At 48.0% G+C, this 27,501-nt stretch overlaps 1 protein-coding gene across 2 annotated transcripts in view; it reads left to right on the top strand.

Moving 5' to 3' along the window:
* The window catches only part of LOC134346583 (butyrophilin subfamily 1 member A1-like), a 61,314-nt gene extending 46,572 nt beyond the window's left edge, over positions 1-14,742 (top strand). For both annotated transcript variants that reach the window (XM_063048015.1, XM_063048016.1), the window contains 2 exons: positions 6,342-6,368; positions 14,131-14,742. In XM_063048015.1, the coding sequence (XP_062904085.1) occupies positions 6,342-6,368; positions 14,131-14,684 (581 nt within the window). In that variant the 3' untranslated portion in view covers positions 14,685-14,742. The remainder of the gene's footprint in view (positions 1-6,341; positions 6,369-14,130) is intronic.
* The last annotated feature ends 12,759 nt before the right edge of the window (positions 14,743-27,501 follow it).

Below are 27,501 nucleotides of genomic sequence, written 5' to 3' on the forward strand. Positions count from 1 at the left end.
CATTACAGTTAATATTACTCAGAACCCTACATTCTCCCCCCCCCCCCACCAAATTAGGTCATGCCCTCATGACATTCAGATAATTCTCCAACCCTTCCTGAAGAACACACAGCCCAATCCAAGTGCAGAAAGCAGTGACATAACTCCCCAAAACACCAGAGATCACACCCGGCTCCCCAGGCGCTACATAGGCCAACCTCTCCGGGGGGTGGGTGCTCCTTGGTACATCGCTGGGAACATGTTCCCCAAGAGACACCAGGCCGTTCCCTCACTGGGTCTCCTCTAAATTTCCCGACACCTCTCCCTGCTCAGATGCCCGAGGACTCCCCCTCTGAGGGGCTTTCTGCTGCCCACATCCCTGCCGGAAGTGTCCCTCTTCCCCACAGTTATAGTACACCCCTGCCACTCACATTCTCTCCAAAAATGTCCCTCTTTTCCACAGTTATATCACACGCTACCGGCCTCCCCTCTTCTCGCGGACCCCCCACCACTCGCAGCCCTCTGCGCTGTCCGTCCGCTGGGGTGGGCCCTGCCTACCGACCCCTCAGTCCTGAGCTTGGCCACCACCTCCTTTATCAATTTCCGGGTGGAGCCGGCTCCGTTCACTTCACCACCAGGGGCTACACGTGAGGATTTCACCCCACTGACAGAGTCCTGCGGCCTCAACACGTTTTCATCCCCCCTCACATCTCTGATCAGCTGAATGAACGACAGAGGAGGGTGCCTTCCCCTCTCACACCTCCCCCTCTTACACCTCCCCTCTCTCTACCTCCCCCTCTCTCTATATCATCCCCTGTCCGACTGCCCCACTCTTCAACTCCCACTTGCTAACTCCCCCCCCGAGCAGCCCACCCCAAGCAGTCCCACCCTAGATCCCCCTTCCCAAAATCCCCCTGTCTCTAACTCCCCCTTCTCCAAACCCACTTGCTAACTCCCCCCTCCCGAACAGCACACCTCCCATGCAGCCTCCCCCTAGCAGACCCCCCTCGAGCAGCACCCCACCGAGCAGCCCCCCAAGATCTCTCTCCCCGAATCCTCCTCTCGAAATCCCCTTCCCTCTAGCACCCCCTCACGAACACAACCTTTCTCTAAATGCCCCTCTCTCTCACTGCTGCTCCGTCTCACTGACCCCTCCCCTAACTGACCCCTCAAGTCCCCCTCCCTAACTCCCCCTCCCCTAACTCTCCCTCCCCTAACTCCACCCCTCCTAACTCCACCCCTCCCTAACTCCAACCATCCCTAACTCACCCCCTTCTTAACTCACCCATCCCTAAATCACCCCCTAACAGCCCTCTTTAACACCATTCTCTAAATCACCCTTTCTCCGACTACCCTCTCTCCCACTACCCCCTCTCCAAATCCCCCCTTCCAAATCACCCTTCTCCAATTACCCCCTCCCAAGCAGCACCCTTCCCGTGCAGCCTCGCCCCAAGCACACCCCCCTGAACAGCCCCCCCGACAGCCCCCTCCATGATCCCCCTCTCTCTCTGCCTCTCTCTCTCTCTCTCTGCCCCCCTCTCTCTCTCTGCCCCCTCTCTCTCTGCCCCTCTCTCTCTCTGCCCCCCTCTCTCTCTCTGCCCCCTCTCTCTCTCTGCCACCCCTCTCTCTCTGCCTCTCTCTCTCTGCCTCTCTCTCTCTCTGCCTCTCTCTCTCTCTGCCTCTCTCTCTCTCTGCCTCTCTCTCTCTCTCTCTGCCGCTCTCTCTCTGCCCTTCTCTCTCTGCCCTTCTCTCTCTGCCCCCCTCTCTCTCTCTGCCCCTCTCTCTGCCTCTCTCTCTCTCTGCCCTCCTCTCTCTCTCTGCCCCCCTCTCTCTCTGCCCCTCTCTCTCTCTGCCCCTCTCTCTCTCTCTGCCCCCCTCTCTCTCTGCCACCCCTCTCTCTCTGCCCCTCTCTCTCTCTGCCTCTCTCTCTCTCTGCCACCCTCTCTCTCTCTCTGCCCCTCTCTCTCTCTGCCCCTCTCTCTCTCTCTGCCTCTCTCTCTCTCTCTGCCTCTCTCTCTCTCTGCCGCTCTCTCTCTGCCCCCCTCTCTCTCTGCCTCTCTCTCTCTCTCTGCCGCTCTCTCTCTGCCTCTCTCTCTCTGCCTCCCTCTCTCTCTGCCGCTCTCTCTCTGCCTCTCTCTCTCTGCCTCCCTCTCTCTCTGCCGCTCTCTCTCTGCCCTTCTCTCTCTCTGCCCTTCTCTCTCTGCCCCCCTCTCTCTCTCTGCCCCTCTCTCTGCCTCTCTCTCTCTGCCCTCCTCTCTCTCTCTGCCCCCCTCTCTCTCTGCCCCTCTCTCTCTCTGCCCCTCTCTCTCTCTCTGCCCCCTTCTCTCTCTGCCACCCCTCTCTCTCTGCCCCTCTCTCTCTCTGCCTCTCTCTCTCTCTGCCACCCTCTCTCTCTCTCTGCCCCTCTCTCTCTCTCTGCCCCTCTCTCTCTCTCTGCCTCTCTCTCTCTCTGCCCCCCTCTCTCTCTGCCCCCTCTCTCTCTGTCTCTCTTCTCTCTGCCCCCCCCCTCTGCCCCCTCTCTCTCTGTCTCTCTTCTCTCTGCCCCCCCTCTCTCTCTGCCCCCCTCTCTCTCTCTGCCGCCCTCCCTGCCCCGCGCCCTCTCTCACTGTGCCCCCTCTCTCTACCCCCTACTCTAACCACCCCACTCTGACCACCCCACTGTAACCCCCCCACCCTACACACCATGATTTTAAACCGCTCTCTCATACCCCCCGCACTGCCTTGTCCCCGCTCTCTAAATCTTCACCAATCTCTCCGCCCACTCTCTTCCCCAATCGTTATCCCCCCACTCATTCTACCCCTTCTCTCAGTACCCACTCTGTCTACCCCTCTCCAACCACCACCAACTACCCCCACTTTCTCTAAACCCACTCACTATCCCCCTTCTCTTTACACTCCCTCTACCCCACTATCTGTGTCCCCCCTCTCTGTCCTGCCACTCTGCCCCACCCTCTGCCCCCCTCTGTCCCCCTTCTCTCTGCCGCCCCTCTCTCTGTCTGCCCTCTCACTCTGTCCCTCCTCTCTCTCTGTCCCCCTTTCTCTCTCCCTCTTTGTCCCCCATCTCTTTCTCTCTCTGGCCCCCACCACTCTCTCTGTCCCTCTCTCTCTCTCTCTCTCTGTGTCCTTCCCCCTCTCTCTGTCCCCCCATCTCTCTCTCGGTCCCCCACCTCTCTATGTACCCCCCTCTCTCTGTCCCCCCCATCTCTCTCTGTACCACCTCTCTCTGTCCACCCTTTCTCTCTCTGACCCCCCTCTCTCTTTGTCCCCCATCTCTCTCTGCCCCCCTCTCTCTCTCTTCCCCTCTCTCTCTCTTCCCCCTCTCTCTCTGTACCACCTCTCTCTCTGTCCCCCATCTCTCCCACTCTGTCCCCTCTCTCTCACTGTCCCTGTCACTCTGACCCCCCTGCTCCCTCTCCCCTCGTACCTGGCCAACCACCCTCTCCACTCCACTCCTCTCTCTGACCACCTTCTCTCCACCCCCCATCTCTGCAACCTCCCATCTGCCCCCTCTCAGCAACCCTATCTCCCACACACTCTTTCTGTCTCCCCCCACTCTCTCCCCCTCACTCCCTCTCTACCCCTCTTCCCCTCTCTCTCCCTCTCCCCCTCCCTTTCTCTCCCCTCTCCCCCTCTCACCCCCACTCTCTTCAACCCCTCTCTACCCCCCTCTTTCTAGACCCTCTCCCCCTCGAACCTTTGCTCTCTATACCCCATCTCTCTAACTATCCTCTCTCTATCTAACCCCCTTCTCTCTAACACCCCTCTCTCTAATCCCTGTACTCCAACTTCTCTCTCTAAACCTTTCTCTGACCTCTCTCTCATTAACCCTCTCTCACTAACCCCCTCCAACCTCCACTCTCTAAACCCCCTCACACCTCCTCTGCTTGCCCTCTCTCTGTACTCAGCTCTGTGAACCCCTCTCCCTGTGTACCCTTCTCTCTCTACACTCTCTCTACCCCCTACCCCCACCTCTAACCCCCATCCTCTACATCCCCACTCACCCTCTCACACCGGCTCTCACCCCCACCCTCCAACTCCCCTCTCCACCCCCTCTCCAACTCTCCCTACCCCCTCTCCACCCCTTACCCCTCTCTACCCCTACCCACCTCTACCCACCCCCTATACCCACCTTTCTACCCCTCTCTGCCCTCCTTCTCTACCCCCCTCTACACCCCATCTACACTCTCGACCAACTCCCTCTCTACCACCCAACTCTACACCCCCCTCTCTCTAATTCCCCCCTCTCTCTAATTCCCCCCCTCTGAAAACCGCTCCCTCTCTCCAATTACCTCTCACTCTCTCTAATAATCCGTCCCTTTCTCTAAAAACCCCTCAGTCTCTCCAAACCCCCACTCTCTATCACCCTCTCTGAACTCCCGTTTCTGCATCCTCCTCTCTCCAACCCCATATCATACCCTCTCTAGACCCCCGACTCTCCCAACACTCTCTCTCCAACACCCTCTCTCCAACCCACAGTTTACCCCCTTCTACCCGCTCCCCTACAGCCCCCTCTACACCCCACCCTACACACCCCCTCTACACCCCCCTTCTACACCCCACTTCTAAACCCACTCTAAACCTCTTCCCCCTCTCTCTAACCCCCGTCTCTGCATCCACTCTCTCATCACCCACTCTCCCTGACTCCCTCTCTCTCCCTCCCTCTCTCTCCCTCCCTCTCTCTCCCTCCATCTCTCTTCCTCCCTCTCTCTTTCTTACTCTCTCTTCTTTCTCTTCCCCTCTCTCTCTTCCTTACTCTTTCTTCCCCTCTCTCTTCCTGACTCTCTCTTCCTCCCTCACTCCCTATCTCCCTCCCACTCTCTCCTTCACCCAGGCCTTCTCTCTCCCTCCATCTCTCTGCTTTCCCTACCCTCCCTCTCTCTTCCCAGCTCTCCAGTGCTCTCTCCTTCCTCCCCCTACCTCGCCTCTCTCCCCTTCACCGTCCCTTCCCCTCTTCCCCCACATCTTCAACCCCTCTTCCCCCCTTTTCCCACCCCCTGCCCCACCTCTCTCTTCTGCCTCTCCTCCCCTTGTCCTCTCACTCCCTCCCCTCCCACTCTCTCTTCCACCCCTTCTCTCTTCTGTTCCCCCTCTTCCGTCCCCCTCTTCTGACCCCCTCTTCCACCTCCCCTTCTCTTCTGCCTCCCCTTCCACCTCCCCTTCTCTTCTCCTCTCCCTCTCACTCCCTCCTCTCTCCCTTCTCTCCCCCTCTCTCTCCAGCCCTCTCTCCCCCCTCTCAGACATGAGTCATTTCCTGATGAAGAAAGCGAGGGATAGGAGTTAGTTCAGGAGTTCGATGTACTCTTCTCATTGCACCCTCCACCAACATTGTGGATACACACTCCATGCGGCAGCAATAGCTCGAGCCAATTCTACAGCTCATTCGCTTTGAGAATTTCTCCCATTGATGGTGGGATTGGTAAACATTCCCTGCACTGGGAGGGAATTACTGCATCATCCGTCCACTCCCAGACAAGATGATAGTGGACTTGGTTAAGCCCAGGGATCCTGGCTCATCAGACAGCAAAGCCTCCTTTGCCAGTGATCTACAGCGGGATCTCCAACCTTCACCATCCATATTTTCAGGTAGTTGTATAAATAAATGAGTGACTGTTTCCTCCCAAATCCTGTCAGCAAGTTTCTATCAGCAGGTCCAAACTTTAACGGGGATGTGGCTGAATTCTGCAGTGACAATCATTTACCATCAGTGGATGTCAGGGCTGAATTCTTTTTATGATCCACATTCTCAGCTTCAGCCGTCCGGCAGATGAGCTTTACCTGTGAGATGGACTGACGTGTAAATTTGGTCAGGATTTTCTGTTCAACTGCGTGGATGGAAATTGAATTGAATTGGAATTGGTTTATTACTGTAACAAGCACCAGAAATTTGTCTTGCATGCTGTTCATACAGATTAATTAATGACACAGTGAATTGATAGAACAAGGTAAAACAATAACATGCAGAGAAAAGTGTACCAGCTCCAGAGCCAGTGCAGTGCAGGTAAATGATAAGGAGCAAGACCATATTGAAGTAGATTGTGAGATCAAGAGTGCATCTTATTGTACTAGGAAATCATTCAATGGTCTTATAAGAGCAGGGTAGAAGCTGTCCTTCAGGCTGCTTTCAGGCTTTTGTATCTTCCACCCCATGGGAAATGGTGATGGTGGAGACTGAGATTCTGGGATCTCCGTTTGGGAAAGTTACTGACATGGTCCTTGATGATAAACATTTACCTTCTGACCTACAAGTGGTGATGCAGAATTAGGAGCTCCTATTATGTATCTAAAGCTGTTTCATGTGAAATTAATGGCACACTAAATCCACAAGAGATTTCTTCAGTCGTGTCTGTTCTTTCTGTTTTCAGAGTGGAAGAGGATATGTGGCCATGAAGGTAAGATCTTGTGTTACTAGACTGAGAGGTTTAGTATAAACAGCTTTTTGAAAATGAATCAGTCCTGGTGTAATGGGAGGTATTCAGGAGGTTGAAGGAGTTCAGGGTGATGTGTTCTCACAAAGGTGGAAAAAGTCATGTGGCATGATTGCATTCATAGGTCAAAGCATAGAATATAAATTTTGTATGCTTTGTTTGCAAATGTGAAGATTTGCTGGTACTGCTCTGTGCTGGGTGGAGAGGTGTAAACTAGTCTTGCAGGGCGATGGGAACCAAAGTGCCAGAGCAGATCTGGAGTGGTTGTGGGAAAAGATGCTGTTAACACTACATACAAAGACAGCAATTGGAAGGTTGAGTATGGTGGGAAGAATGTTCTGAGTTGCATCCATTTCAATGCAAGAAGTATTGTACGTAAGGCGGGTGAGTTTAAAGCGTGAATCAGCACGTGGAATTATGACATTGTAGCCATTGGTTGGAGGAGGGGCAGGACCAGCAGCTCAGTGTTCCCGGTTCCATTGTTTTTGACATAGGAACATAGGAAAAATTGCCAAATATGACAGAGCACAAGGGGAAAAACTGGTATTACTAGCCAGGGAACAATGTTACTGTAGTTCTCAGGCAGGACAGACTGGAGGGCTTGTCTACTGAGGCTATATGGGTGGAACTGGGGAATCAGAAATTTATGACCATGTTGATGGGATTATATTGTAGACCACCCTAAAGTCTGCAGGATTTACAGGAGCAAATTCATAGAGAGATCGCAGACAGTTGGGTGGGATAGAGATCATCAAATGTGTCAGGATGTTTTCCTTAACAGGTAGATGTCCAAGTAGAGAGAATGCAATACTGGATCTCCTATCAGGTAATTAGGTGACAAGAGTGTGTGACGGGATTTGGATCCACTGATCATAATCCCATTAGTTTCAAGGTAATTATGGAGAAGGATAAGTCTAATCCTCAAATTGAGATTCTATTTTAGTAAAAGGCCAACTGGTTAATATCCGAAGGGATCTGGCAAGTGTGGATTGGGACAGGTTGTTTTCTGTCAAAGCTGTATTTGGTAAGTGGGAGACCTCTAAAATTTTGAGAGTACAGAATTTGTATGTTCCTATGTGAATAAAAGGCAAAGCTAAAAGGTTCAGGAAATTTTGTTTTTGTGGAAAATGAGGCTCTTGTTAAGAAGAACGAGGCAGGTTCAGGCAGCAAGGAACAAATCAGGTACTTGAGTCTAAGAAATGCAAGCAAACACTTGAGAGGAAATCAGGAGGCTAAAATAAGCCATGAAGTTGCTCCAGCGGACAAGGTGAAAAAGAATCCCAAAGACTTCTACAGATATGTGAAGAACAAAAGAATAGCACGGGACAAAACTGACCCACTTGAAGATCAGTGTGGCATCCGTGCATGGAGCCTAAAGAGATGGAGGGAAATCTTAAATGGATTTTTTACATCTGTATTTATTCAGGAGATGGACAAAGTCTCTGGAAGTGAGGCAAAACAGCAGGGAGATCATGGACCGTATGGAGCTGACAGAGGAGGATGTGTTGCTGAACTGAGGCAAATTAGGGTCAATAAAGACCCAGGTCTTGACAAAGTCCCCCTTCAGACCATGTGGGATGTGAGTGCAGAAATTGCAGAGATTCTAACAGAGGTATTTAAAGCATCCTTAGCAACAAGGGAGCTGTCAGAGGATTGAAGGAGAGTTAATGTTCCGTTATTTAAAACAGGTGCTAAGAATAGGCCAGGAAATTACAGGCAGCTGAGTCAGCCCTCAATAGTGGGTAAGTTATTCTAAGGGAAAGGACATTGCAGTGTTTGGAGACGGATTGATTAGGGATAGTCGACTTTGTGTGTAGTAACACATCTTGGGAGTTCATTCAAGAGGGTTCAGCCACCTGCCATTCAGGATGAGGTAGCAAATTGGATTTGACATTTGCCTCATGGGAGAAGCCAGTGATGTTCCACATGTAGTAAGTAATTGCCTGTCTGACTGGAGGCCTGTGACTAGTGGAGTGCTGCCGGGATCGGTGAAAGGTACATTATTGTTTGTCTTGTGTAACACCGATCCGGATGATAATATGATAAACTGCAACAGCAAATTTTCAGATGACACCAAGATTGGGGGTTTGATGGACAGGGAGGAAGGCTATCAAAGCTTACAGCAGGATGGACCAACTGGAAAAATGGGCTGAAAAATGACAGATGAAATTTCATGCAGACAAGTGTGAGGTGTTGTACTTTGGAAGGACTAACCAGGGTGGGACTTGCAGGGTCAGGGGTAGGACACTGAGGAACAGAGGGATCTAAGAATACAGATGTTTATTTGCATGAAAGTAGTGCCACAGGTTGTAAAGAGTTTCTGATATATTGGCCTTCATGAATCATAAATTGAGTGCAGGAGCTGCAACCCTAATGTGTGCAATGTGAGGCCAGGTCTGGAGTATTATCCGAAGTTCTGGCCACCCACCTACAGGAAAACAGGTACAGAGAAAACTTGCATGGCTCTTAACAGGGCTTGAGGACCAACCTGAGTTATCAGGCAGAGTTAAATAGATTAGGACTTTATTCCACTGGGCGTAGGAGAATGAGGGGCAATTTGACAGAAGTGTACACAATTATGAGGGGTATAGATAGGGTAAATGCACGCAGACATTTTCACTGAGGTTGAGTGAGACTAGAACTAGAGAGCACAGGACAAGAACCATCCTCCATAATTATCTTGAAACTAATGGAATTATGATCATTTGATCAAAAGTGTTCCCCTCCACACACTTGCATCGCCCGCCTTGTTTCTTTCCCTATCACACATTCTTTAGTTGCAACCTCTGTATATTGATTAAGGAACGTTTCCTGAACACAGTTGACAAACTCAGTCACATCCAGCCCTTTCACAGATGGGAAATCCCAGACAATATAAGGAAATATAAAATCACTCACAATCAATTGTACTAGGCAATGAACCAGGGCAGGTGACAGATCACTCAGTGGGTGGACTTTTTGGAGACGGTGACCACAACTCCCTCACTTTTCCGATAGCCTTGGACAGGGATTTGAGCAGCCAGTGTAACTGGAGGATGGTGAGTTATGATGCTATTAGGTGGGAACTTGGGATTGTCAACTGGGAATGGTGGTACAACGGGAAATGCACAATATAGATATGGTGTTTGTTTAGGAAGAACTTGGATGGGTTCATGGACAGGTTTGTCCCATGGAGACAGTGAAATGGTGGGAGGGTGAAGAAACCGTGGTTGACAAGACATGTAGAACATCAGGTTAAGAGGAAGCAGGAAGTTTATTTCCAGTTTTGGGAAGCAAAGATCAGACGGGGCTCTAGAGAGTTACAAGATAGCCAGGAAGGAGCTGAAAACTGGACTGAAGAGAGTTAGAAGACACAAGAAGGCCTTGATGAGTAGGATTAAGGAAAACCCCAAGGCATTGTACACATTGTGAAGAACAGGAGGATAACTAGAGTGAAGGGAGGTCCAATCAAAGATAGAAGTGAAAACATGCCTGGAGTCAGAGGAGGTTGGAAGGGTCTTTAATGAAGACTTTGCTTTAGTATTAACTACTGAGAGAGAGACAATGATTTTTCTGAGAACAGCACAAAACAGGCTGATATGCTAGAACATTGACATTCAGAAAGAGGATGTGCTGGTTGTTTAGTAAAGTATTAGGATGGATAAGACCACAGTCTATACCACAGGTTACTATGGGAAGTGAGGGAAGAGATTTCTGTGTCATTGGCGGTTATCTTTGTCTCCTCATTTGTCACAGTAGTGGTGCCATATGCCTGGAGAGTGGCATATTAAACTAATTTGACAGGGGGATGGGAACCGGAGTGATCGTGCTGAGGATGAGGGAGTTGGTTTACAAACAGAGGCAGTGTGCAATGAGACTCCTGGCAAGGAGAGGCTGATGATAGCGGAAAATTGCAGTCAATAGGGTGAGATGTAATGTAAAAAGTGGGCACAATCAAACAGACTGAATACAGGACTGAAGGTGTTATATTTGAATGTGTGCAGTATACAGAATAAGGTAACACAGTTACCGATTGACAAGAATCATGATGTAGGCATCACTGATCGTGGCTGAAAGAAGATCATAGCTGTGACCTTAATGTCCAAGGAAGCACTTTGTATCGAAAGGACAGGCAGGAAGGCAGAGGGGGCTGCATGGCTCTGTTGGTAAAAAAAAATGAAATCAAATCATTAGTAAGAGGGGATATCAGATTGGAAGCTGTTGAATAATTGTAGACAGAGCTTTGGAATGGCAAGGGTAAAAAGACCCTGATGGGAGTTGTATACAAACCCTCAATCAGTAATAAGTGGTCTGCAAGCTACAACACGAGATAGAAGGAGCATGCCAAAAGGGTAATATTACAAGGGGGGTGGGTTTCAATATGCAGGTCAATTGGGAAAACCAGGTTGGTGCGGGATTTCTGCACCCCTCATAATCTTATATATTTCTGTCAGATCACCCCTCAGCCCATTTACCAGCATTTGGCCCGTATCCTTCAAAACCTTCTCTGTCATCATTTCACTGTCCCAGGCCTCAGCTCCTCTTCTGTGCCAGTACTACAGGGCCCTCAATTCCCCCATGTTACAGAAGATAATTGACCTCACCCCCATCTCCCCCTTGCCCCCTCTCTCCCCCTCTACCCCTTGCCCCCTCTACCCCTCTCAGTTCTCTCCTCCCCCTCTCTACCCCCTTCTACCCCTCCATCCCCTCTCTACCCCTCCATCACTCTCTATCACTCTCCATCCTCTCACCCCAATCACCGTCCCCCATCTCCTCCCCTCTCTCCCCCACCCTCTCTCTCCCACTACCCCCTCTCCCCCTCTCCAACCCCTCTCACCCTTTCCCTCTCACTCTCTCCTCCCTCACTCCTCCCCCTCTCTGCCCTCCTCTCTTCCCCATCTCTCTTCTGCCCCTTCACCCTCTTCCACTCTCCCCCGGCTCTCTCCCACTTGTCCCAGGATGAGGTAGCAAATTGGATTTGATATTTGCTTCATGGGAGAAGCCAGTGAGAGGTAGTAAATGATTGCCTCTCCGACTGCTGCCCTGTGACTAGTGGAGTGCTGCTGGGATCAGTGGAAGGTCCATTATTGTTTGTCTTCTGTATCACCGATCTGGATGATAATGTGATAAACTGCAACAGCAAATTTTCAGATGACACCAAGATTGTGGGTCTGATGGACAGGGAGGAAGGCTATCAAAGCTTTCAGCAGGATGGACCAATTGGAGAAATAAGCTGAAAACAGACAAATGAACTTTCATGCAGACAAATGTCAGCTGTGGAACTTTGGAAGGACAAACCAGGGTAGACTTGTATGGTGAGCGCTAGGGCACAAGGAACAGAAAGATTGAGGAATATTCCTTAAGTTGTGTCACAGGGTGTAAGCATAGTTTTTGGCACATTGGCCTTCATAAATTGAGTACAGGAGTTGCAATGTTGTGTTGTAAACATTGCTGAGGCCAAATCTGGGTGAAGAGCCCATGGTTGACAAGACATGTGGAACATCAGGTCAAGAGGAAGCAGGAAGTTTACTTTCAGTTTTGGGAAGCAAAGATCAGACGGCACTCTAGAGAGTTACAAGGTAGCCAGGAAGGAGCTGAAAACTGGACTGGGCAGAGTCAGAAGACACGAAAGGGCCTTGGTGAATAGGATTAAGGAAACCCCCAAGGCATAGTATGCATACGTGATGAACAGGAGGATGACTAGCGTGAGGGTAGGATCGATCAGGGATAAAAGTGAAAACATGCCCGGAGACAGTGGAGGCTGGAAAAGTCTTTAATGAAGACTTTGCTTCAGTATTAATTACTGAGAGAGAGACAATTATTTTACTGAGAACAATTATTTTACTGAAGATCTCAGGATCTACTCCATCAACTTTCCAAACCACTGAAGTAAGACTCACTGGTCCATAATTTCCTGGGCTATCTCTACTCCCTTTCTGGAATAAGAGAACAACATCCGCAATCCTCCAATCCTCCGGAACCTCTCCCGTCCTCATTGAAGATGCAAAGACATTGCCAGAGGTCCGCAGTCTCCTCCCTCACTTCCCAAAGTAGCCTGGGGTACATCCCGTCCCGGTGACTTATCCAACTTGATGCTTTCCAAAAGCTCCAGCACACCCTCTTCCTTATTATCTACCTGCTCAAGCTTTTCAGTCTGCTGTAAGTCATCCCCACAATCGCTGAGATACTTTTCCATAGTGAATACTGAAGCAAGGTATTCATTAAGTACCTCTGCTATATCCTCCAGTTCCATACACACTTTTCCACTGTCACTCTTGATTGGTCCTATTCTCTCACGTTTTATCCTCTTGCTCTTTACATACTTGTAGAATGCCTTGGGGTTTTCCTTAATCCAGTCCAACAAGGCCCTCTCATGGACCTTTCTGGCTTTCCTAATTTCATTCCTAAGCTCCTTCCTGCTAGCCTTATAATCTTTTAGATCTCTATCATTACCTAGTTTTTCGAACATTTTGTGAGCTCTTCTTTTCTTCTTGACTAAATTTACAACAGCCTTTATACACCACGGTTCCTGTCCCCTACCATCCTTTCCCTGTCTCATTGGAACGTACCTATGCAGAGCTCCATGCAAATATCCCCTGAACATTTGCCACATTTCTTCTGTACCTTTCCCTGAGAACGTCTGTTTCCAATTTATGCTTCCAAGTTCCTGCCTGATAGCCTCATGTTTCCCCTTACTCCAACTAAATGTTTCCCTAACTTGTCTGTTCCTATCTCTCTCCAATACTATGGTAAAGGAGATAGAATTGTGATCAGTATCTCCAAAATGCTCTCCCACTGACAGACCAGGAATCTCACCAGGTTCACTTCCCAATACCAGATCAAGTACAGCCTCTCCTCTTGTAGGAATCTTCATCAACTGGATCAGTGGGCCACTGAATGGCAGATGAATTTTATTTCAGAGACATGTGGGTTTTGGAAAGGCAAACCAAGACAGAATTTACAGAGGAATCAGTGGGTCCCTGGAGAGTGTTGTGGAACAGGAGACCAGGAGGTGATTGCCTTCATCCATCAGAATACTGAGTGCTGGAGCTGGGACATCACACTACGTGTGTACAAGACATTGGGAAGGCCACATTTGGAGCAATGTGGTTACCTTCCAAAAGGAAGGCTGTCATTAAACCAAGAGGGAATATAACAGATTTACAAGGACTGGAGGGCTTGGTTTACAAGGAGAAGCTGGGACTTTCCCTGGAGCTTCAGAGGCTGCCAGAGGAAGTTTAAAGGAACAAATGGGTACACAGGCAAGAGGGAATAGCTCATTGAAGCAAGTTGGTCAGGATGAATGAATTTCGGCCGAACAGCCTCCCAAACCTCCTCTATAAATGCCTCCAGTTTTTACTCACACAGCCCTCATCTGGATCCAGTCGTAGCTCCACTCCCTCCTCACACCCGTTTCCACTGGCTATTCCCTCCTTCTTTCCATTCTTGATGCTGGCTTTCGGCCTCAGACATCAACTGTCTATCTCCCTCCACAGATGCTGCTTGACCTGGTGAGTTCCTCCAGAATTTTGTGATCTGGAAAACTCCGCTCACCATCCTAGTGGAAAATCTTCGGAAAGATGCTGTTTGTCTGTCCGTTATGGTTGGGTTAAACCCCGGGAAAGGTTTCCATCAGCCACCCGAATGTGCCTGAGGCCTAGCGGCCTCTCCACAAGTCCCAGGGCCGCGCTGCCCGAGTCTCCCCTCGATTCCCGGGGACTCTCTAATTCTCTGATTCTCCCCCCAGTCTCTGTCACCCTGGATGTGGAAACAGCCAGTCCATCTCTCAAGGTGTCTGAGGATCGGAAGAGTGTGAGATGGGCCGGGACCTGGAGGGATCTCCCTGACACCGGGAAGAGGTTCACAAACTGGGAATGTGTGCTGGGATCGGAGGGATTCACATCGGGGAGACATTACTGGGAGGTGGAGGTGACGGGGAATCGGCACTGGAGTCTGGGAGTCGCCGCAGAATCTGTGGAGAGGAAGAGATCGATCGGAACTACTCCTGAGTGTGGATTCTGGATCATCAGGCGGCGTGATGATGTGATGAAGGTTTACACCTCCCCTGAATCCCCTCTCCTTGCCGGTCCCATCCCCAGGAGGGTGGGAGTTTATCTCAGTTACGAGTCCGGGACAGTTTCATTTTACAACGCGGAGACCAAGTCCCATCTCCACACCTTCACTGGGAATAAGTTCACGGAGAAACTGCATCCTTTCTTGGAGACTTGGGATAAAAACCAGTGGCTCAGAATCTGTTCCGGGACTGTAAACGGGACTGACGTCAGGAGTAAGTCAGTGTAAATATAAATGTGCGGAGAGTGAAATAAACATGATGTGAGAATTATCGATCCATTAATTTTAACTCTTTCACCGCATCCGTTAACGGAACAGAAACACCGCGGATTCAGCAGCAGCCGCGGGCGGCGGGTCCTGAGCTCCCCGGCTCCCCCGGGTGCTAAAGTCCACTGGGACTGACCGGGTAACTGGGACAAGTGGTGGTGGTGCTGACTGGAAAAGGGAGGTCAGGGTGAATCTTGGGAAACGGGACAGGGACCGGTGGTAACACACAAAGTGCCAAAGAATCGGTACAGAAAGGTGGAAGGAAGGGGGAGTAAAAGCTGACAGCTGATCCGGATGAGGGAGGGGTGGAGTGTGGAAATGTGTCAGAAGCTGGAAGGTGAGAGGTGGTGGAGACAAAGATGATGGAATCTGGTCGGAGAGGGAAGTGGAGACTGGAATAAAGGGAGGGAGGTGGGGAGGAGCGTGTGGGGGATGTGAAGATGGAGAGGGTGGGAAAGAAAATGGCCACAAGCTTCCTGTGGGATTATCATTGTGGAATTGGGTTCCTATTCCCTTAATCTTCCTGGTGGCCTCTAGGATGTGATCTGTGAAGTGAGTTCTGTTGTCCTGATTCATCTCGTACGTACGTGCAGCATTCTTGTCCAATCTGGGCACACATGGTTCCTTTCTCGGATAAAACAAAGTCCAAAGCTGTTTGGATTTGCAATGCCACTGTACGGACCAGCACCAATTCTGCCGACAATTTAAATATTGCTTATTGGCTTGGATCGAGAGCACATGCAGTTTAATTTACTAACTTTTCCAGTGCTGATGTCATGTTAATCAGTTCCTGTGCTGCTTTACCAGCTCCCGAGGCAAGTGTTACATTCTCCAGAGACAACACCAAGTCATTTTTACCCTGGGTTTATTGTCTTACAGAGGTATACACCACCCTCTGAAACACTGGTTGTTTCCAAATTTACATCCCCATCCCCAGTGACATTCTGGCCATCCGATAAGGGGATGAAGGGTCTATGTTTCTGAGTCCCATCGTCATTGTACCAGAAATACCCTGTGCTGAGGGCTTGGGCCAATTAAAGTCACAGTTCATCTTTGTTTCAGTGAAGGACACATCCATTTCTACATGTGCTGGGACAGCTGTACACACCCAGCAGCTTGAGTGTTCGTGGTGGGGAAAGGACACGATCTAATCCGACTGCCATGGGTAGGCACCATTTTACAGTGAGAGGTGTGAATCCATATGACGGTTTGTCTCTTACCTTGATGGCTGTGTTAGTGACCAGCAAAACCTGAAATGATGCTTCAAATTGAGGTTCCAAACAGTTCTTTCTTTTAAATGCCCACACCAACACGTAGTCTCCAGGTTCAATGTCGTGGCATTTAGGGCCCAAACGACTGGTTTCTGGGTTTCTTTCAGCTGTTGATGATATTTAGTGATGCTTTTTGTCAAGGCAATGCAATGATTCAACATGCTCTCATCCAGGTCGTGTACCTGCATTTGTTTAATTCCTGATGGTGCATCAGATGGCAGGCACAGGGGCTGTTCCGTTGTGATTTCATGTGGAGACAGCCCAGTGGTTCTATTAGCAGTGGCTCGACTAGTTATCAGAACCAAAGGCAGTAGCTGATTCCACTTCAGTCCAATTTCCTCACGCATTTCGTTAAGTTTGTTCTAATTGTTTCGTTCATCCTTTCCACTCGGCCCGTTGACTGAGGATGGTAGTTACATTGGAAATGTTGATCCTCCTGTAAACTAAATTAAAGGCATCCGTTAGTCTTGCGAGACCATGGATCTGCACCTGGAAAGTCTTCACTCTCCAGGGCGCAGGCTTGAGCAAGGTTGTATGGAAGGCCAGCAGTTGCCCATGCTGCAAGTCTCCCCTCTCCACGACACCAATGTTGTCCAAGGCAAGCCATTAGGACCCACACAGCTTGGCACCAGTGTCACCGCAGAGCACTGTGTGATTAAGTGCCTTGCTCAAGGACACAACATGTTGCCTTGGCTGGGACTCAAACTCACGACCTTCAGGTTGATAGTCAAATGCCTTAACCACTTGGCCACGTGCCCACAAATCCTCCTGTAAGGCTTGCGTGTTTCTTTAATTCCGTTACCAGTGAAATGGGTACTGTTGTCGCTGCAGAGTTTCCAAAAGACCCCAAATTGTGGGATTATCTCTTTTAACAAACATCTTGCTACATTTTGAAACTCCTCCATTCACCCTCCACTCATCCTTTCTCGCACACTTTCTTCACTGCCTTGTATAATTGACGTAGAATCTAACTTTTCTGCTGTTGTCTGTGCTTGCGATGCTGTTGCAAGCAAGTTTTCCATTGTAACGCATGAGCCACTGGGCGGTGGTTGTGGTGGGGGGTGATGTCTGGGTTCCTACCGGGTGTGGTGGGGAGCTGTCAGGCACCATCTATGGAGGGTGATGGACAATCGACATTTCCCCCTCGAAACTCTTACTCCGTACAGTCTGTTTCCCTCCACAGATGCTGCCTGGCCCGCTGAATTTCCTCAAGCATTTTGTGTGCATTGGTCAAGATCTTTCAAGAATCACTTGATTCTGAGCGAGGATGGCAAAATAAATGAAATTATAGGCCGGTTAACCTAACCTCAGTGGTTGGGAAAGTGTTGGAGTCTATTATTAAGGAGAAGGTTTTCGGGTACTTGGAGACTAATGATAAAAATAAATCAGGGTGCGCTTGGAGTATTAGCAACAGTTTTTGGTCACACATCTCAGAACAGATGTGTTGTGATTAGAGAGAGTCCAGAGGAGGTTCAAAAGCATGATTCCTGTAATGAAGGGGTTAACATATGAGGAGCTTTTGGCAGCTTTGGACCTGTACTCACTGGAATTTAGAAGAATGCGTGGGGATCTCATTGAAATCTACTGAATGCTGATAGGACTACAAAAGGTGGATATGGGTGGATGTTTGCAGAACCAGTGGGCGCAGCTGAACAATTGAGGGGCAACCTTTTCGAACAGAGGTAGGAAGGATTTTTTTAGCCAGAAGGTAGAGAGTCTGTGGAACGTTCTGCACAGACTGCGAAGGAGGCCAAGGTCGTGGGTATATTCAGAGCAGAAGTTCATTGTTTCCTGATTGATCAGGGCATCAAAGGATATGGTGAGAAGGCAGGTGTATGTGGTTGAGTTGGATCTGGGATCAGCCATGATGGAGCAGGGTTGATGGGCTGAATGGCCGAGCTCAGCTCCTATCTCTAATGGTCTAGGTGTGTTGCTCTGGATTCCAGCATCTGCAGCCTCTCGTGTCTCCAGACTGTAACTGTGTCCTGTACACGAGGATAAGTTCGACACGACTTGACTTGAACATTTCTTCAATTACATGACACCTTTCTCTCCTACCCCCACGTCTCTCAATGAAATCAAAATCCCTCACTCCTGCAAGCTTCTACAGATGTCCCGTAGACAGCATTCACACTGGCTACATAACTGGTGTGGCGGTGCTGATGCCCAGGATCGGAAATCATTACAGAGGGTTGGAAACTCAGCTCCATTATGGGCACCAGCCTCCCCACCATCGAGGTATTCTTCTAAAGAGAATTCCTCGAAAATGTGGAGACCATCATTAAAATCCTCGCCAGGCAGGACTACCTTCTTCTCTCTGAAACCATCAGGGAGGGGTACAGGATCCTGAACCCACACACTCAATGTTTCAGGAACACCTTGTTTTTTCTGCCATCAGATTTCTGAATGGACCATCAACAGTACCACACTAATTTGCACCATGTAACTTGTAAAATTATTTACTGCACTGTCTTGCTGCCGCAAAACAATAAGTTTCACAACATATGTCAGTGATAATAAACCTGATTCCGATTCCAATTCTTGACCAACACTGGGAAATCCTGTCTTCTTAAAGTGCAGTGCCCAGAATGGGAGCCAAGCCTCTATCGCTCAATTGTGGAGATGTTCCTGTAGTTTGTAATTTCCCCTCTAGGGGGCGACCTGCCATAGTTCCTGTTTCTAGCTTTTGCTCTCAGCTGCGCTTCCTTCCTCTTTCAGAAGCGATATCACTCTTGTCTTCCCCACCTCCACCTCACGCACAGTACTAATCTATTTTTCTCTTGTCTTCTGTCTCACCTAATAACTTGGCATTCTAGTTGTTAATCATTACTATTCCTTGTGTGGGTCTAATCACACACTACTGTAATTCTATCCCATAGAACCATAGAACATTACAGCACAGAAACAGGCCTTTTGGCACTTCTTGGCTGTGCCAAACCATTTTTCTGCTTAGTCCCACTGACCTGCACCTGGACCACATCCCTCCGTACACCTCTCATCCATGCACCTGTCCAAGGTTTTCTTAAATATTAAAAGTGAGCCTGCATTTGCCACTTCATCTGGCAACTCATTCTACACTCCCACCACTCTCTGTATGAAGAAGGCCCCCCCATGTTCCGTTTAAACTTTACCCCCTTCACCCTTAACCCATGTCCTCTTTTTTTTCTTCTCTAGCGTCAGTGGAAAAAGCCTGCTTGCATTCACACTATCTATACCCATCATAATTTTATATACCTTTATCAAATCTCCCATCATTCTTCCACGCTCCAGGGAATAAAGTCCGAAACTATTCAACCTTTCTCTGTAACTCAGTCCCTCAAGTCCCGGCAACATCATTGTAAACCTTCTCTGCACTCTTACAACCTTATTAATATCCTTCTTGTAATTTGGTGATCAAAACTGCACACAATACTCCAAATCTGGCCTCACCAATGCCTTATACAACCTCGCCATAACATTCCAACTCTTATACTCAATACTTTGATTTATAAAGGCCAATGTACCAAAAGCTCTCTTTACGACCTTTCCTACTTGTGACGCCACTTTTAGGGAATTTTGTATCTGTATTCCCAGATCCTTCTGTTCTACTGCACTCCTCAGTGCCTTACCATTAACCCTGTATGTTCTACCTTGGTCTGTCCTTCCAAAGTGTAATACCTCACACTTGTCTGTATTAAACTCCATCTGCCGTTTCTCAACCCATTTTTCCAGCTGTCCAAATCCCTCTGCAAGCTTTGAAAACCTTCCTCACTGTCCACTACACCTCCAATCTTTGTATCATCAGCAAATCTGCTGATCCAATTTACCACATTATCATCCAGATCATTGATATAGATGACAAATAACAATGGACCCAGCACTACACCACTAGTCACAGGCCTCCATTCAGAGAAGCAATCCTCCACTACCACTCTCTGGCTTCTTCCACTGAGCCCATGTCTAATCCAACTTACTACCTCTCCGTGTATACCTAGCGACTGAATCTTCCTAACTAACCTCCCATGCGGGACCTTGTCAAAGGCCTTACTGAAGTCCATATAGACAACATCCATTGCCTTCCCTTCATCCAATTTCCTGGTAACTTCTTTGAAAAACTCTAATAGATTTGTTAAACATGACCTACCACGCACAAAACCATGTTGACTCTCCCTAATAAGTCCCTGACTATTCAAATACTTGTAGATCCTATCTCTCAGTACTCCTTCCAATAATTTACCTACTACCGACGTCAAATTTACTGGCCTATAATTTCCCAGATTACTTTTGGAGTCTTTTTTATACAACGGAACAGCATGAGCTCCAATCCTCCAGCACCTCACCCGTAGATACCGACATTTTAAATATATCTGCCAGGGCCCCTGCAATTTCAACACTCGTCTCCTTCAAGGTCTGAGGGAGTACCCTGTCAGGTCCTGGGGATTTATCTGCTGTGATTTGCCTCAAGATAGCAAGCACCTCCTCCTCCTCAATCTGTACAGTTTCCATGATCTCACTACTTGTTTGCCTTCTTTCCATTGACTCCGTGCCAGTTTCCTTACTACATACAGACGCAAAAAAAAAAACATTTAAGATCTCCCCCATTTCTTTTAGTTCCATACATGGCCGACCAATCTGATCTTCAAGAGGACCAATGTTATCCCATACTATTCCTTTTGCTCTTAATATACCTGTTGAAGCTCTTTGGATTATCCTTCACCTTGACTGCCAAAGCAACCTCATGTCTTCTTTTAGCCCTCCTTATTTCTTTCTTAAGTATTTTTTGCACTTTTTATACTCCTCAAGCAACTTATTTGCTCCCTGTTTCCTATACATGTCATACATCTCTCTCTACTTCTTTATCAGTGTTCCAATATTCCTTGAGAACCAAGGTTCCTTATTTTTATTCACTTTGCCTTTAATCCTGACAGGAACATACAAACTCTGCACTGCCCAAATTTCTCCTTTGAAGGCTTCCCACTTACCAATCACATCCTTGCCAAAGAACAACCTGTCCCAATCCACATTTTTTCAATCCTTTCTCATTTCTTCAAATTTGGCCTTTTTCCAGTTTAGAAACTCAACCCGAGGACCAGATCTATCTTTATCCATGATCAAGTTGAAACTAATGGTGTTATGATCACTGGAACCAAAGTGTTCCCCTACACACACTTCTGTCACCTGTCCTAACTTGTTTCCTAATAGGAGATCTAACATTGCCTCCTCTCTAGTTGGTAACTCTATACATTGATATAGAAAACTTTCCTGAACACATTTTATAAACTCTAACCTGTCTAGACCTTTAACAGTATGGGTGTCCCAATTAATATAAGGAAAATTAAAATCCCCTCCTAGCACAACTTTATTTTTCCTGCAGTTGTCTGCTATCTCTCTGCAGATTTGCTCCTCCAATTCTCGCTGACTGTTGGGTGGTCTATAATACAACCCCATTAATGTGGTCATACCTTTCCTGTTTCTCAGCTCCACCCATATGGCCTCGGTAGACAAGCACTCTGATCTGTCCTGCCTGAGCACTGCTGTGACATTTTCCGACTAGTAATGCCACGCCACCCCCCACCCCTGTGCCCACCACCCTTCATTCCTCTGCCTCTGTCACGCCTAAAACATCGGAACGCTGCAATATTAAGCTGCCAGTCCTGCCCCTCCTGTAGCCATGTTTCACTAATGGCTATAATGTCGTAATTCCATGTGTCAATCCACGCCCTCAGCTCATCAGCCTTCCCCGCAATATTCCTTGCATTGAAATAGACACTCCTCAGAAGATTATCTCCACCACACACAACCTTTCTATTTGTGACTTTGCTTGAACTTTTAACATCATTTATTTTCACCCCCGCTCCACTATCTGCTCTGGCACTCTGGTTCCCATCCCCCTGCAAATCTAGTTTAAACCCTCCCCAATAGGACTAACAAACCTCCCTGCAAGGATATTGGTCCCCTTGTAGTATAGGTGTAACCCGTCTCTCTTGTACAGGTCCCACCTGCCCCAGAAGAGGTCCCAATGATCCTGAAATTTGAAACCCTGCCCCCTACACCAGTTTCTGAGCCATGTGTTCATCAGCCAGAGCATCCTATTCCTACCCTCACTGGCATGTGGCACTGGTAGCAATCCACCCTCGAAGTCCTGCTTTTCAACTTCCTACCAAGCTCTCTATACTCACTCTTCAGGACCTCCTCATTCTTTCTTCCTAGGTCATTGGTACCGATGTGTACATCGAAACATACAGTGAAATGGGTCGCTGTGCGTTAATCACCTACACAGTCTGAGGATTGTGCCGGGGGCAGCCCGCAAATGTCGACGCACTTCTGGCGCCAACGTAGCATGCCCGAAACTTACTAACCCTAACCTATACATCTTTGGAATTTCGGAGGAAACCGGAGCATCCGGAGGAAACCCACGCAGCCAAAGGAAGAATATGCAAAATTAAAGACAGCAGCGGGAACTGAGACCGAGTCACTGGCGCTGTAATAGCGTTACGCTAACTGTTGGGCTACCATGCCACCCAAATTGGGTGGGTTTTTACAACAATCCTGTAAAAATGAAATCGCCACCGTCACTGACGCTGGTGTTTACTTTAAGGTTAGACTTACTTGATATTTCAAGTTACATCCTGAGTCGTTGGTGATAAGGTTTGAACTCTTGTGACAGTTTTAATTAACCGGAACTTTTTCTTCCCGCAAAATGGGGAATCAAGAACTAATCGGTATAAATTGAGAAGGAAAAGATGTGGCAGGAATTTTCACACAGAGGGTGGTCAGCCATAGGATGTATTTCCCGGGGCAGCAAAAACTAATACGAAGGGGCATAATTGTAAGGAGATGAGGGGAATGTCAGAGGTAGATTTTTACACAGAGATTGGTGTGGGCGGTGGTAAGGCATAAACATAATGTTGTAAGCTGAAGTCGCACGTTTCGACCTTCTCAAGGGCAGTCAATGGGCAGTAAACGTTGTTCCTGCTGCCGACGCCCACATTTCGGACACAAATTCTATTGCCGGTTCCCAGCAATTACGTTTTGTTTCTGCTTTTCCTGCAGTACCTGTTTTCAGCAGTAGGCGGCGATGCTGCACCGTGAAACTGACCATTGGGCCGCTCGCCATCTCCACCCTCTGGTTGAAAGCGGTACTGCAATACACTGAATTTCATAATCTGCATCAGCTAGCCATTAAAAAAGAGGATGTGCTGGAGCTTTTGAAAAGCATTGAGTTAGGTAAGTCAAACACGAGAACACCTGCAGTTGCTGGAAATTCAAGCAACACACACTAAATGCTGGCGGAACGCAGCAGGCGTTAGGTAAATCACCGGGACCAGATGAGATATACCCCAGGCTACTGTGGGAAGTGATGGAGGAGATTGCTGAGCCTCTTGTGATGATCTTTGCATCAGCAATAGGGATGGAAGAAGTACCGGAGGATTGGAGGGTTGCAAATATTGTTCCCTTGTTCAAGAAAGGGAGTAGCGGTAACCCAGGTAATTATAGACCAGTGAGCCTGACTTCAATGATGGCGAAGATCCTGAGAGGCAGGATTTATGAGCATTTGGAGAGACAAAATTTGATTACGGATCAGCATGGCTTTTTCAAGGGCAGATCGTGCCTTATGAGCCTGATTAAATTATTTGAGGATGTAACAAAACACACTGATGAAGGTAGAGCAGTGGATGTAGTGTATATGGATTTCAGTAAGGTACTTGATAAGGTTCCCCCGACAAAACTCCTTCAGAAAGTAAGGAAGCATAGGATCCACGGGGACCTTGCTTTATGGATTCAGAAATGGCTTGCCCACAGAAGGCAAAAGGTGGTTGTAGATGGTGCATATTCTGCACGGAGGTCGATGACCAGTGGTGTTCCACAGGGATCTGATATTGAAGACCCCTCTTCTTTGTAATTTTTGTAAATAACCTGGATGAAGAAGTAGAAGGGTGGGTTAGTAAGATGACACAAAGGTTTGGGGTGTTGTGGATAGTCTACAGTGTTGTCAGTGGTTACAGTGGGACCACAGTGCCAAACTAAGATGTCCCATTTACCTGTATATGACCCATATCCATGTCCATATCTAAATATCTTTTAAGTAGACACACAACAAAGAATATAAACAGTACAGGCCCTTCAGCTAATGATGTTGCGTAGACGTTTTAACCTGCTCTATGATAAATCTAAGCTTTCTCTCCCACATAGTTCTCCTTTTTCACTCATTCACCTGATTGAGTCTCTTATATGCCCCTAATGTATCTACCTCTATCAGTACCCTTTCAGAGCATTCCACGCACCCACCACTCTGTGTAATAATCTACTTGTAACAACAACCCCAACCCCCGATACTTTTCTCTAGGCTTCTTAAAGTTATGCCCCTTGTATTAGCCATACCGCCCAGGGAAATGCTTCCTATGACAGTTGTGACCATCATCTGTGTGAAAAAGCTGTCTGGCTAATTTATCCGGACATAATAGATCAAACCTTATCACTACCGACTCAGGATATAACTACAAATACCAAGTAAATTTAGCCTTAAAGTAAATACCGGCATCAGTGTTGGTGGCCATTTCATTCTTACAGGATTGTTGTAAAAACCCATCGGATTCGGGTGGCACTGTAGCCCAGCAGTTAGTGTAACGATGTTACAACGCCGGTCAATTCCCACTGCTGTCTGTGAGCAGTTTGTATATTCTTCCTGTGCCTGTGTGGGTTTCCCCCTCACTTTCCAAAGGTGTATGGATTAGGGTTAGTAAATTACGGGCAAGGGATGATGGTGAGACTTGTGGGCGGCCCCCAGCATATCTCAGACAGTGTTGGTCTGAAACGACCCACTTCACTGTATGTTTCGATGTACATGTGACAAGCAAAGTTAATCATCATGATTAAATACATGTTCAGGGGAGGACAGCAGCCTTCCTTACACAAACACATTTCAACACACAAACATTGACTTGTCATCCCGCTGTTATTGAACTGAGTGTACGCACTTCAGTGTCATCCCAGTATATTCTCATAATGGGTCCTAAACTGAGCTCATGGGCCCGGGTTGGATCGATGGTGCCTTTCCCACCATACACGATGGAATATTCTATTTCTTTACTACCAGGGATGTGTATATGTTGTTCGCTTACTCTAAATAGGATAGGTAATTCTCCTTTCTTTGTAATGTTAGGGGAACCTGAATTATCCCTATGAACAGTGCTTTTAAAAGAGAGAGAGAGAGAGAGAGAGAGAGAGAGAGAGAGAGAGAGAGAGAGAGAGAGAGAGAGAGAGAGAGAGAGAGATCCAACACTGACATCTTGTTATTAAGAGAGAGAGAGGCGAAGACTGCTTGGAGATGGTATGATGGTTCCTCTGTAGCGTACTTTACACTTATGCAAGGATACTTCCAGCTTCTGTGTTCCTACAGAGAGAGAAGGGAGGAGCTACTTGATGGACTGCTGGTGTTCAGAGCAACAGTATTTAAACCAGCGTAATTGCTTGTTTCACAGCACACGCAGATGCACAAGGGTGTGGTGAAGTTACCAGTATCCTGTACAGGTGCCCATGAGTGTGGGACTGAGGATCGATTCTGAGGGATCGATCTGTGATTATTAGTGCATGAAAGAGCGACCTTGTGGAGTTCACCAGTGTGTCTAACCCTCACCTGGGTTGGTAGACTATCACTCGAAGATGGTGCTCTTACGTTGGTCAAGTTTGGCTAACTTGGAAGTTTTAGAGGACAATGGGAAGATTGACGGCATTGGCTCACCTGAAGAACTAAACACCTTTCTCTCTCCATCACTACTCAACTCAATACCATGAACTGAACTGAACTTTACTCATCATCGTGAGACTGTATCCAGTTACCCCTAGGCTTGAAGATGCTTGGTTTCTGTATTTACATACTGTTACGTACCCCGTAACTGGGTTGCCAAACCAGCAGAAATGGATCACTCAGTTGGAGTCTGGAGTACTAGAACTAAGAAAGTTTTATTACAGAAACAAGCAACACAGTAATCGAAAGGATAATAAATGCAACAGTTCAGTGATGATAAACACACGTGCACAGAATTAAGATAACAGCATCAATCAAGCTCTATCGTTGTCTAGGGGTAAATGACCAATTTCAAAATGACTCAAAGTTCAGTCCAGTTTAGTAGTTCAGTTCGCAGTAATCGTTGCCATGGCGGTGGACAACGTGGGGGAAGAGAGAGATAGAATAGGAACAACTCATCATTCAGAACGGCTTCACTCACAGACCAGCAAGATGGCTCACAGACCAGCGAGATGGTTCACAAACAGCTTTTGGGCGGGTCCTTGGTGATGTCACCTGAGGTCACCGACTGTGACCCCTCCTCCAGATGCGGTCGATCCTCTGCAGTGAACCCGGCACCCAGGCAAGGGCGGACACACACCGGGTTCCCGCTGATCGTACCTTTCCACCCACTCGTGAGAAGCGTACCGCTTCCAGGGTCTCGTTACCTCGGGTGGCGTGAGTCTGTCTTAGCGAACCTGTCCCTTTTTATCCCCCTGCTGGGGTATCGCCTGTCCATCACTTCAAACAGTTCAGGGCTCAAAGGGGGGAGCCGCTCCAGACAGCTCTTCCTCCCACATCCCTTCATTACACATCTCCAGACGCTGCTCCATTGTTCCTTATCTCTCCTTCCCCTGAGGGCAGGTGGCAGACCAACTGCTGATGCCACTGATGCTAGCCCAGGCCGGCAAACATCTTAATTTTATGTGTATTCTCGTAACACTTCCCCCCTTTAAGGATTTTTACCGGGAGGTAAAAATTACAAACATGACTACATTATCTGATACATACACAATATACATCTTTAACAGTTATTTAGCTAATACAGAGAATTTGAAGCTGTCAACACCTTGACAGACAGTCATCACATTTTCTGTTCCTTTTACACGTGTTATTAATAATCCCTTAGACCAGGCTCCAACTCAGCAAACTTCATAGTGGCCAAAAACACTGATGAATTGCGACCAATGTAACCTCTCATTTGGTTTTGTCCCGGACCACAACAACAAGGGTCGTCCCATTCCGACTCAATTTTCCCTCCCAAGGGCTTAGTAGGAGGGGGACGGGTATTGACCGCAGAGTTATTGCAAAACTTCCTGCAGTACCCCACCATCTCCAAGAGCCTTCTGAGGGCCCTCTTGTCTGTCGGGGTTGGGAGGTCAGCGATAGCCTGCACTGTAGCTTGCATCACTGCCAGCTGCCCCTGTGTCACCACAATTCCCAGGTAAGTGACTCTCGTGTGGCCGAATTCATTTTTTCCAAGGCTCACTATCACGCTGGCTTCAGACAGCCGTATTAAATTGCCAATACACACCTCTGTGTTCATCAGCCCTTTAGTCACTGAATTACTCAAAAAATATGGGTGTTGTTCACTTGGCCGCCCTATTGTAACCGACATAACCCAACGTCCCAGTTCTTTGCATTTCCTCGGGACAATCAAACACATGGGTGCGAGTCGTTTAATTACTCCTTCGGGGATTAAGGGAGAGACCTTATCAGTAGACCTGGCCAAAACAATAGC

Source organism: Mobula hypostoma, chromosome 5 (assembly GCF_963921235.1).
Source record: "Mobula hypostoma chromosome 5, sMobHyp1.1, whole genome shotgun sequence".
NCBI classification, from domain to species: domain Eukaryota; kingdom Metazoa; phylum Chordata; class Chondrichthyes; order Myliobatiformes; family Myliobatidae; genus Mobula; species Mobula hypostoma.